At 43.5% G+C, this 12,371-nt stretch overlaps 1 protein-coding gene across 12 annotated transcripts in view; it reads right to left on the reverse strand.

Annotated features, from left to right (window-relative positions):
- Positions 1-1,651: 1,651 nt before the first annotated feature.
- Positions 1,652-12,371, reverse strand: part of LOC137383436 (uridine phosphorylase 1-like) — a 119,137-nt gene continuing 108,417 nt past the window's right edge. For 11 of the 12 annotated variants that reach the window (XM_068056375.1, XM_068056314.1, XM_068056306.1 and 8 more), the window contains one exon: positions 1,652-2,036. In XM_068056375.1, the coding sequence (XP_067912476.1) occupies positions 1,900-2,036 (137 nt within the window). In that variant the 3' untranslated portion in view covers positions 1,652-1,899. Of the gene's footprint in view, positions 2,037-2,940; positions 3,039-12,371 lie in introns of all 12 variants that reach the window. The other variant, XM_068056335.1, reaches the window with a different exon arrangement.

Here is a 12,371-nt window from a genome sequence, read left to right on the forward strand (position 1 = left end):
GCGTTTGTCCCACCACAATCAGAATCATATATTTTGATTGGGGGCTTTGACTGGAGCAGTCAGTCATAACAATACCAGTATAAATTTTTCTGTTCACATTCGTAATAGTTATGCTTTAATTACACTACTCTTCCCCCCACCCCATGAAAGATGACAAAAGTTACTCCTTGGGCTTCTTTGCAAAGGGGACAAAATGTACCTCAAGTCTACTATCTTTGAAGATATGATTGAGTCCTGGATACCCAGGCGAGCCCAGTTCTAGCACGTCAATACGGCTACTTCCACTTGGCATACTAACCCACTGATGTTCGGCCTCACTTTGACAGCCCTTGCCCCGGTTATGCCCATTGGCCTTGTCTGGGGCAGGTGGTGGCTCCCCTACTTGAAAGGCCCCTTGGAAATTGCTGGGGATGGCCAGAATTTGATGTATCTGGGTCATAACTTAATTTGTGTTGTCTGCCAGACTCCCGCCAAAGGTCACTGGTATTCCTAACGTGGCCCAGCATCAGTAGACCTATATGGAAACTAGAAGCAACAGTATTGACCTGCCAGAAATGGGGCCCACATGAGGATCCAGACTTCAACCGTACCCTCGACCCTGAAAGAAGAAATTCAGATACATTTTGAGCCTTTGCAGATTTAGTCTCAGTGGGTCCATCCATCCTAAAAGGAGTAGGCTAATATGATGTAATAGCCACTGCAACAATGAGCAAGGCAGTAATTTTAGATACTGCAGAGTGTTCCAGTGGCAATCAATCCTAGATGGTATTTGGACTTACAGTGCATGTAAATCAATGGTCTCAAAATTCAGAAAATAGCACGTGCTAATGTTAAGCAACCTAACTAACATTATTAAGTTAGTAACCCATTACTCTGTCAATTTCTCACTGAAAATCGCAAGCCAGTCACTGCCCATATCTACTCAACGCAGGATAGTGAATAGGATTATCGCATAGGAACAGGAATAGGCCTTTCAGCCTGAGTCTGTTCCACAATTCTATTACGTCATGGTTGATTTCTGCCTCAATTCCATTCATCTACCTTTACTCCAAATCCCTTGACATCCTTATCAAAAATCTATCAATATCAGTCCTGAAAATTTCAATTGATACAACATACACAGCCTTTTGGGGAGTGAGTTCAAGTTTGCCACTACCCTTTATGTAAAAATGTGCATTTTTAGCATCTTGATTTCATCACCCCATAACCATTGAAACTCAAGGGAATACAAACCAAGTTTATGCAACCAGTCCTCAAAATTTAACCTTTTAAGCTCCACTGTCATTCTGGTGAATCTATGCTGCATTCCCCACACTTCTGCCCAAGGCTATTATAACCTTCCCGAGGTTCAATGCTAAAAACTGAACGCTGTACTCCAGATGGGGTCTGCCAATGACGATATCAATTCAGCTGCCAGTTATAATCTTTTCCGATTTCCAGTTCCATTGATTTCACTCAGATAGAGTTCAGGCTTTACAAGTAAATCACACCTTCCTCACTTTTGTATTTCAGCCCCCTTGAGATAAAGGTTAACACCCCATTGGCACACCAATCAGGAAATCTCATTTATAATCTTTGAAAGTAAAACTTGATTTAAGTATGATTTCTCTATGTAATGTATTGGTTTATACAAAGTCATCACACTCAGGGAAATGGTTTAAATCTCTTTATTCTTCAACATTTAGCCAGAGCAAATATAACTAATTACCTTACCAAACATCACTAGAGATATCATTACAACTTCTCGAGCACTGAACTTCCTCTATGGCTTTCAAAATATACAGAGATAATGTGCAAATATAAGGAAGTTCCCATTTCAAATATTTAAATCTACACAGGTTCTAAAAAATTGAAAAAATTAAACAACCTGCCCTTTTCAATGTGAATAGACAAACGTGCCTACTTGCACAGTTTTTTCTTAATGTAACAAGCAACTAACTTCTGTGGTCTCTTCTGATATTCTGCAAGGACTTCATGGGAACTGCTGATTTGATCACCTTGCAGTCGGTCCAGCAGAGTCACACACACTACTGCACCTGCACAAAGAGAAGGTCACATTAGACGGCTAGTAAATTATTCTTTCATTGACACGGATGCCACACTGTAGCACAAATCACACCTATAAATGGCTGATGCAAAGCAGCAGATATCAATGTGAGTAATCTAAGCCAAAGCCCCAGATCCACAGCTTGCACAATCTGTTCACTGTTTTTCAGTTACAAGGATGGCTCACGGTACCTGCTGCAATGCAACTCAAATATCCCTAAATGGACCAAGGAGCAAATGCATAGCATAGTACTGCACTATATGAACCACAGAGCCACCGGGGAGTTAAAAGATTAGGAGAGCAACATAGACAGAACATCAATTTAATGAAGTGAAAACGTATTTACTTTGGCCATAAGTGACTGGAATAAAGTGATTCAAAGGGTCAAAAATAGGCAGTATGGGTTTGAAAATGAATATAAGCACATGTCCATCTTTTGGAGTGGAAAGATTTAGGAAAATTGGAAGGGAGTCAGAAAGAAGTGAAACTTTTGTTTCAATGGTGATGATTAGGGAAGAGAAATGGATAGAATCAAGATTCAAAGAGATGCCATGAATATTACAGTTTAAAACAAGAACAGGAAGCAGCGACTACTGCAGGTTCAGTTCTAAGCGTGTTGGAGTCTTTACAAGGGTGTACATAATATTTATCATGTCAATGGAGAGAAGAAAACAAAGGGGTAAGGGGAGTAAATACTTCCTCCCCCATTGTTGGAGGTTTCTTTATAGTTGAGTCCCAATACCCCATTGCAGTCTCTGCCTGTTCTCTAGTTGAAGCCATCAATTTATGAATGATCAAGCTGAGAAACATTTTGTCTGGTGTAAGAGGTTACCATATGAGAAGACAACGTAAACTTCTGAGTAGTTTGAGAATGTTGAACTTGGCTTGCTTACACCCAAGATTCTTCTGCAGCCTTTTGAAAGAGCTAAGCAATTTTCTATCAGGATGGGGAGTAGAAGAAGTAGTAGGTTTGATCCTGTCTTTGAAGGCACTTGGGGGGGAAAAAAATGAGAAAAAGAAACAAAATGCACCATCAATGTTTCATTAAATCAGCACCTATAAAGCAGCCAAACTGGGATCTTCTGAATTTGCACAATTCAGTACCATTACCTGGTGTATTTATCTTCTGAGCTAATAGGAGAGGCCCAGAGACTGAATTTTGTTCTCTTTGGAGCCTTCAGGAAATAAAACTATTTTTAGAGTTACAACATTGATCGGAAATGCATTTTACACTTCATACTTTGATCTGAAATGCATTCTATGACTTGTGACCACCAGCCAAACACAAGACATTGGTGGGAGGCAACGGCTGAAATCTTGCCACATTGCGAGGAATAGTCAGTTACAATAAATTGTGGAATTAAAAACAGCAGTCAGCACAAAGCAACCAGATGAAAAATGCAAGGAAATCCACATAGCTCTAGTAGAAATGAAAGTCGAAATTTTTACAGGCAAGGAGAGGTGGGTTTGGGCATGTGTGGGGAGTCAAATTCCCTAAAAGTGACATCGGGTCCTGATATCATCGTGCCCTCTTCCAGGTTTCACCCAGGCGGGTTTGAAAGAAAGTGGGGAACCCCTATGCAGCTGTCGCGTAAGGCATTTAAGTATTCAAATTGGTCATTAAGTTCTGTTTTCAACAAGGATTCTGGCTTTAACAGTCAGTGAACCTATTTTCCGAGCTGTCAGCAACTCCGTAGGGTCAACGAGGCAAATGTACAGTGGGAAGAGCTTCTTCAGTGAAACTGACAGGCTGAAAGGTTTTGATCAGTCAAACTGAAGAGCTAAAGCCATGGCCAGGTGAGAGGCTGCTGCTCAGAGCATTCATTCTCAAAGTGCTTTCACTGGTTGACCGGTGATTGCCAACTTCTTGGAAGTCACTTCACTCATCGTCAGCCTTCACCACGGCATGGGAGTAGCTTATGCAGCTCTACTTTGCATCTCTGATGAAGAGCAAGAGGAGTAGCACCAGCAACACCAACCGTACAAGCAGGAGCATCACCAACATTAGCACCAATTGTTTTCTCCTCAGCCACATGCCGCTCCATGGGGCAAAGGGATAGACACAGAGATCCAGCTTCAAGGAGGCGACAACCCAGCACAGGGCCTACAGGCAGATGACCAGCTCTCTCTAATTGTGTGAGCAGCAGTGCCTCAGGAGGTTCAGGTTTTCATGACAGTTCGTTGCTGACAACTGCAGCCTCCTGGAACAAGCATGTGAAATTATAAACTATAGAGCATCTATGACAGAACAGAGATTGATAATAGAACATTTATGGTAAGCTTTATATTCTGTTTTAGGGAAATACAAGTATTGACTAACTGATTTAGTAAAACACGGAGTGATTAACTGCTACGGTTTTAGTACTTGAAAAGCTAAAAAGCAACAGTCTTGTAGCTTTCCACATCCCAATGTCTTTGGGATGCAGAAGCTGTTACCATTTCATAAATGTTATTTGTTAGAATCGTAGATTATTTGTGACTATTATTCTCGTACTGTGAATGCAAAAGCTACTTTACCCGTGTTCAAGAATTAATTGATTGGAAATATACTGTATAAATATGGTCCAAATGCACAGCAGTGCTTAATTTCCCCATTACATTTCTCTGCAGTTATAGTCCTACTGAACTACCTGGCCAACCAGCCTCTGGATTTGTCTATTAATTCTTCATTCTATGGTGATTGCTTCTGATATGATTAGATTCTATCCTTACATGTTCGGCACGTTGAGATTTTATGATCCTTTAGTTACATAAAAACATAAGAAATAGGAGCAAGTGTAGGCCATTTGGCCCCTTGACCCTGCTTTGCCATTCATTAAGATCATGGCTGATCTGATTGTGGCCTTAACTCCGCTTTCCTGTTTCCCCCGCATAGCCCTTTACTCCCTTGTCAATCAAAAATCTGTCGAACTCAGCCTTGAATATATTCAATGACCAACTGATGATCCACTGCTCTCTGGGGTAGAGAATTCCAAAGATTAACGAACCTCTAAGAGAGGAAATTTCTCCTTATCTCTGTCTTAAATGGGAGACCCCTTAGTTTGAAACTGTGACCCCTAGTTCTAGATTCCCCCATGAGGGAAAACATTCTCTCAGCATCTACCCTGTCAAGCCCCCTCAGAATCTTATATGTTTCAATAAGATCACCTCTCAATCTTCCAAACTCCAATAAGTATAGGTCCAACCTGTTCAACCTTTCCTCATGACGCAACCTGTTCAACCCAGGAATCAACCTGGTGAACCTTCTCTGAACTGCCTCCAATGCAAGTATATCCTTCCTTAAATAAGGAGACCAAAACTGTATGCAATACTCTAGGTGTGGTCTCAACATCACCCTGTAGCAAGACCCTACTTTCATACTCTATCCCCCTTGCAATAAATGCCAATATTCCATTTGCCTTCCTAATCACTTGCTGTACCTTCATGCTAACTTTTTGTGATTCATATATGAGGATACCCAGATCCCTCTGTATTGCAGCATTCTGTAGTCTCTCACTATTTAAATAATTCTGCTTTTCTATTCTTCCCACTAAAGTGGACAACCTCTCACTTTCCCAGATAGTGGATCTATTGGTTATATTCCATCTCCCAAATTTTTGCCCACTTTCTTAACCTAACTATATCCCTTTGCAGACTCTGTGACCCTCTCACAACTTGCTTTCCTATCCATCATTGTATTGTCAGCAAATTTGGGTACTATACACTCGGTTCCTTCATCCAAGTCTTTATTATAGATTGTAATTAGTGGAGGCCCCAGCACTGATCCCTGTGGCATCCACTAGTTACTGTTTGGCAATCTGAAAATGACCCATTTATCCTGACTCTCTGCTTTCTGTTAGTTAGCCAATCCTCTATGCATGCTAATATATTACCCCCAACACCATAAGCTCTTGTGCAGTAACATTTAGCGTAGCACCTTATTGAATGTCTTTTGGAAATGCAAATACACATCTACTGGTTTCCTTTATCTACCCTGCTTGTTATATCCTCAAAGAACTCTAATAAATTTGTCAAACATGATCATCTTTCACAAAACTATACTGACTCTGCTTGATTGTAATTACGGTTTTCTAAATGTCCTGCTACTAGTTCCTTAACAATGGATTCCAGCATTTTCCAATGACAGATGTTTGGCTAACTGGCCTGTAGTTTCCTGCTTTCTGTCTTCCTGATCTCTTGAATATAGGTGTTATACATGCAGTTTTCCAATACCCTGGAATATCCAGAATCTGAGGCAATTTGGATGATCACAACCAACAGATCCACTATCTGTGTTTTCAGGCTTGATTTTAACTTAGTGATGCATTGGTAGTTGTGGGCAGTTGGGGTACGGTGGCATCTTTAGCACACGGGAAACCCAGAGGATGCCCGCCACGGTCATCCACAGCAACGGGGTATAATACTGAGCAGACTGCCTCCACCTCGGCTGTTCATATCGGGGTATCACCTCGGCGCAGTGGGAGAAAAAGGAAATTGAATGAGTTTTCATCATGAAGGTGGCACGGGAGATGTACAAAGTGTCACGATTGAAAAGATTTATTAATACATTTTTATTTCATGCAAAATTTAGTCCACTCTTGATAATGTTTTGCTTGGTTACAGATGGATACAAAAGTTTTTGGAGGCCTATGGCAGGAACGCAATGATGTTTGCAAAGCATCTCAGGAAATGTCCAGTGTCCATGTCATTGGAATTTGATCCTTCCCTCTTCAATGATGGCTGCTTTCCTATTGATTAATAACTTTTTCCCAATACTGTCATGCGTTACATCTGTTTTCTACGGTCACAACTTAATGCTGTTTCCTGTGGTGTGTAGTTGCATTCATCATAGCCCATAGATAATTTCAAATGCCAATCACTTGGAAGGGCAGCAATGCTTTGTTAAGATTGCAAAATGGAATTTCTGTGGGGAATTATGTTTCTCTTCCCAACGTTCCTTGATGATGTGGCCTATTGTTGGCTGAAATGTGCGGAAATTAGGTTCTCCCTGATGTCCCTAGTATGTCCCTCCATGGCCCTCATATCAATGATGGCACTGTTATCATTGTTGTTCGCCTCCTCACCCTCTTCAGTCATCCTCATCTGAGTAGGACTGGTGTTCCTCCTGTTACTCCGCCTGCAGAATGTTGCCGCATCTAACTGCAAGGTTGTGCAAGGCACAGCAGACACCATCATTCATGACACCCTCTGTGGCATATACTGGAGCCCCTCCAGACCAGTCAAGGCAATGGAATCGCATTTTCAGTATTCCAATTGTGTGTTCAACGATGACTCTGGTGGATGTGTGAGCAGCATTGTTCCTCTCTTCAGCAGCGCTTTGGGGATGACGCACTGTTGTCATCAACCATGCACAAAGCGTAACCCAGGATCCTTCCACTCGGCTGGTTCCTCAAAAACTGCTGGAAGTTGGGAGTTCCTCAAAATGTAGGAGTCATGAAAACACCCTGGGAATGGCACATACATGATTCTTCTCCTGTGGTCGCAAACCAGCTGTTGGTTTAAAGAGTGGAAACCTGCCATTCACAAAGCAGGCCCCAGGGAACTCTAATGCCACATGAGCATAGCCGATCACCCCTTGCACTCTAGGGAACCCAGTGATGGCACCGAAGGACGCAGAACTTGCTGCCTGGCTGTCCTTGACTACAGTTAAGTAGATGAAATCATTGGCACGTCGAGAGAGGGCATTGGTCATCTCTTTGATACATCTGTGGGTCACAAACTGCGGGATGCCACATGTCGCCCATGGGTCCCTGGAAGGAACCGTTGGAGAAAACAATTGAGTGCAGCCGTCACTTTGACATGCCAGTGCCCGTCTTTAATAAAGCCGTTCCTTGAAGTTATCATTCGGAGCATCCTCACACCTTCCTGTTCTGCCTGTTGCTGGTGCTCAGGCATCATGAGTTGAGGGAAAACAGCCCTCCTTAGCTTCTCTCTTTGCTCTTCTTCCCATGGTACTAGACAAATTGGTGTACGAGACCATGTCACTCTGGCTTTTCTCAACAATAAATAAGCAGAGTGTGGCGATTCAGCCCTCTGTTGCTAGGGAGTTGAAACATCGAGGCAATGAACAGTTGCAGCCAGGTAGAAGACACACCCACTATCACTTGCCTCCTCCCACTCTCTTTACTCTCGAGTGTCCACATGATTCCCATTATCATTTCAGAAAATAGTGTTCAGGGCAAGTCTCCCACCTTCCAACCACCTCCTGCAACCTTCCAGCTTGAATCCATCACCCTTGACCCACACAATGTTACCGTTACCCTTCCCTCCGTCACCATTGAGCCTCCACCCATTACTGTGCATAGTGTAATCATCAATGTATTCATGTCATCCCTTCCCCCTGTGACCATTCCCTCTGCTAGCCAGTATCTTCAATTTGCCCCACAGCTCCCCAATGTCGACAGCACCCTTTAGGCCCTTGCAAAATATCTTCACACAGTGCTGATCTAATCTACCCATCACCCCTGAAGCCGAAAAAATGCATCATCACTATCAACATCAACCATTCAACAACCTGGGTGCTGCACTCCACCCTCCCCTGCTCCTCCACGTACGTGCTCAACCACACCCTTCCCTCCCCGACTACTCTCCCCTGCTCATCCATGTAGCTCCACCCATGCCATTGTCACCATCCTGAGATGATTCACCCTTGCTGGTGCTGAGCCTGGAGGCAAACATCCATTCCAATGCTGGCGTTAGTTTATCGGATGAGTTAGAGAGAGAAGAGCACAGTCCTGATACTCTACTGTACAAATCCGATTGCTGCACGCCACATTGAAACATTCGTGAACCGGGTGGCGCAGGAACATCACTCACCATTCGCTTAATCTGGCAGGTAAGATTAAATTGTAACTATGCATAGGTTAATGAGTATTCATGTTATTTAAATGAATGCAAAGCTGCAATCTTCCACCATGCTGGGGGAACCCTGGAACACCACAAACTCGCCACCAACGTAATTCCTCTAAAACATCCCGCCATCGGGAACTAAAAAAACACTTCCCACCTATTTATATCACCCACACGCCACCAAATCCGCCGCGGCAGATAGTGTAAAATTCCCCCTCTACCTTGTGTTATGAACGCTGGACTTTGTAGTATGGTTATGTTTTAAAAACTGTGATCTTTAATGCAGTGTAAGATGGATTCGGTGGAAACATGTGACCTCACACCAATTCTGCCCTGAGATAAGCCAGGGGTTTTGGTTACCATGGGAAGAAGGAACCCAAGTCAAAGACCCTTTTGAAAGCAGGGTGCAAGGTTCTAACACCTGAAAGGACAATGGGTTTTACTCTCCCAGACTCTCAGATTGTAAACAGAGACCCAGGAGCTCTAAAAATGCAAATTCAAGTTGCAATTGTTAACACCTGGAAAAAAAGGAAGACCCATGTGGTTTTGCTGTGGTCAAACGTATGGACTCTAAGAAATTGTAATAGGCAGATGACTATTGATCTGAATAAATTCACTAGGCTTTTCCAGGTGAGACAGGCTGTAAGGAGCCGAGCAGCTGAGAGAGAGAGAAAAACAGCTGCTCTTAGAGGACCGAAACAGCAAAAAGCTGCTAAGACTCAAACCCAATTCAAAAGTTGAGGTTTGCGGAGGAGAAAAGACCAATGGGGGTACCAGAGATTGCCTTAGGAATGGAAGTCCAGGACATTGGTTTTGAGAAGGATTGGGAGATCCAACCCATTGCAACTGGGAGGAGCTTGGGACTTTTAACTGCAAGGATACCTTTTTCGAATGAGAACACTGTGTAACGTATAAATATGGTGTGGGGTTTTCGAGTGTGTTAATAAGTTAATGGGAAATACAAATCTCTAATTTAGTGTATTGGGTATCTACTAGGTACTGTTTAGTTAATGCTGATTTTTAGTTTAGTTGTTATAGTAAAAGTCTTAAAATGTGAAATTTTGTCATGTGATTCTTTAATATCTTTTGTTTTAGAGTCACTAGTCTCTATGGAAGTCGTAACACTTGACAGTTCTAATTCTTATCTTTAATTTCCCATCCAGCCTTCAAGTGTCCTGCAGAAATGCAGCAAGACCTGGACAATATCCAGGCTTGGACTGATAAGTGGCAAGTAACATTCGTGCCACACAAGTGCCAGGCAATGACCATCTCCAACAAGAGAGAATCTTACCATCTCCCCTTGACATTCAATGGCATTACCATCACTGAATCCCCCACTATCAACATCCTAGGGGCTACCATTGACCAGAAACTGAAATGGAGTAGCCATATAAATACCATGGTTACAAGAGAAAGTCAGAGGCTAGGAATCCTGCGGTGAGTAACTCATCTCCTGACTCCCCAAAGCCTGTCCACCATCTACAAGGCACAAGTCAGGAGTGTGGTGGAATACTCTCCACTTGCCTGGATGGGTGCAGCTCCAACAACACTCAAGAAGCTGAACACCATCCAGCACAAAGCAGCCCACTTGATTGGTACCCCATCCACAAACATTCAATCCTTCCACCACTGACGCACAGTGACAGCAGTGTGTACCATCTACAAGATGCAATGCAACAATGCACCAAGGCTCCTTAGACCGCACCTTCCAAACCCATGACCTCTACCAACTAGAAGGACAAGGGCAGCAAATGCATGGGAACACCACAACCTGCAAGTTCCCCTGCAAGTCAGACACCATCCTGACTTGGAACTATATCGCCGTTCCTTCACTGTCGCTGGGTCAAAATCCTGGAAGTCCCTTCCTAAAAGCACAGTGGGTGTACCTACCTCATATGGACTGCAGTGGTTCAGGAAGGCAGCTCACCACCACCTTCTCAAGGGCAAGTAGGGATGGGCAATAAACGCCCACATCCCATGAATCAATAAAAAAAGGTGAGACAGGAAGTTGACAACTACTCCTCAAAGGAGGTCACTCACTTTGAGGGTGCACCATCACAGGACTCAGATATTCACGCTTTGGTGGGAACAGTAAGGAAGATAATTAGGTTTTCAGCTGGTGACTCACATAAGTGAGTAATAGCAGATATTAGAGACAGTGGAGAGTCTGCATTGGAGGATGCAGAACACTTCAACTCTGCTTAGTTGGACCTGAGTGTTGAACCTCAAGGGCTGTTGGTGAATAGGATACATCTGCAGCAGCAGCAAAGAACGTGCAATGCATTGGCAGGCTTTCCAGCTGCACTGTGCACACTTGCAGATAAGTTGGAGGAGTCCTCCTCAAGTATGAGTGGCATGATGTCACAGGCCATTGCGATGATGTCTTCGTTCATGCATGGAATGGTCACCAGCAATCAAACAAGTGCATGCAAGCCCTCACCGATAACTTGCACACTATGAATGCCACTTTAAATAGGATTCATTAAACTTCAGCCTTGGCCATTCATTGCTCCATTGAATCTGCAGCAAAGTGCTATCCAGCTCATTGCTAGCAAGGAAGTGTGGGTGGGCATTGACAGGAATGATGGTGAAAAGGAACATGGAAGTAGGGACTTGGCTCAAAGCACTCCCACTTCTCGTCCTTGTCCCCCACCCCGCTCCCTCCAGTCAGTACCCCACATGCTCCCTCATTTCCTGATGGCCAAGTCCGCCCCTGCATAGATGCAGTTGGAGCAGTCTTTGGCAGGGCTCTCATGAATTCCAAAAATCAGAGGATGTCAGCCAATAGCATCTGAGCAGTCAAAGCAGAGATCTTAGCAGCCTGCCTCTACCTCTGCTGAAGTCACTGGGATTGCACCATATAGCAGGGCTAGGAAAAGAGTAAAGAATTGTAGTTGCACGAGGGTATGCACTTGGATCTGTTGCACAATGTTAGAATGTTAAGTTTCTGTTAAATTTTTGAGTCACATGTTTACACTACTTTCCCATGTTGTTGCCTGGCAAGTGGCCATTTCACTTGTGATGAATGTTAAGACAAGAAATGTCACCGAGCAACACAGGATGGGGAGGCAATGAAATGGATGCTTGATGGTTTGCAGGACTGCTTTGTGTTCTGTTGTGTTGCGTATCCCCAAATTCACTTACAATTACACTTTCAAAATCCCAAAAGTCTAGCCTTTGGCCCTCTGTTCGCCACAATATTTCTGCAGCAACTGATTTGCTCAACTGCATCCTCACCTCCAGATTTGATGCCCTAGTCTTCAATAAAACCATCACTCTCTGTCACCCTGGCTGTTCCCCTGGTACAGCCCTCATCTCCACTCTGTTAAATCCATGGGATGCAGACTTAAAAGCACATGGCAGACAACTAGTTTAGCCATCCATCGCCAGACCTGGCCGGACCACTTAAAACACTATTGGGTCCTGCTTTCATCTGCTAAAACAGCTCACTAATCCAGGATCATCCTGGAGTGCA

This window comes from Heterodontus francisci, chromosome 2 (genome assembly GCF_036365525.1).
Source record: "Heterodontus francisci isolate sHetFra1 chromosome 2, sHetFra1.hap1, whole genome shotgun sequence".
Classification (NCBI taxonomy): domain Eukaryota; kingdom Metazoa; phylum Chordata; class Chondrichthyes; order Heterodontiformes; family Heterodontidae; genus Heterodontus; species Heterodontus francisci.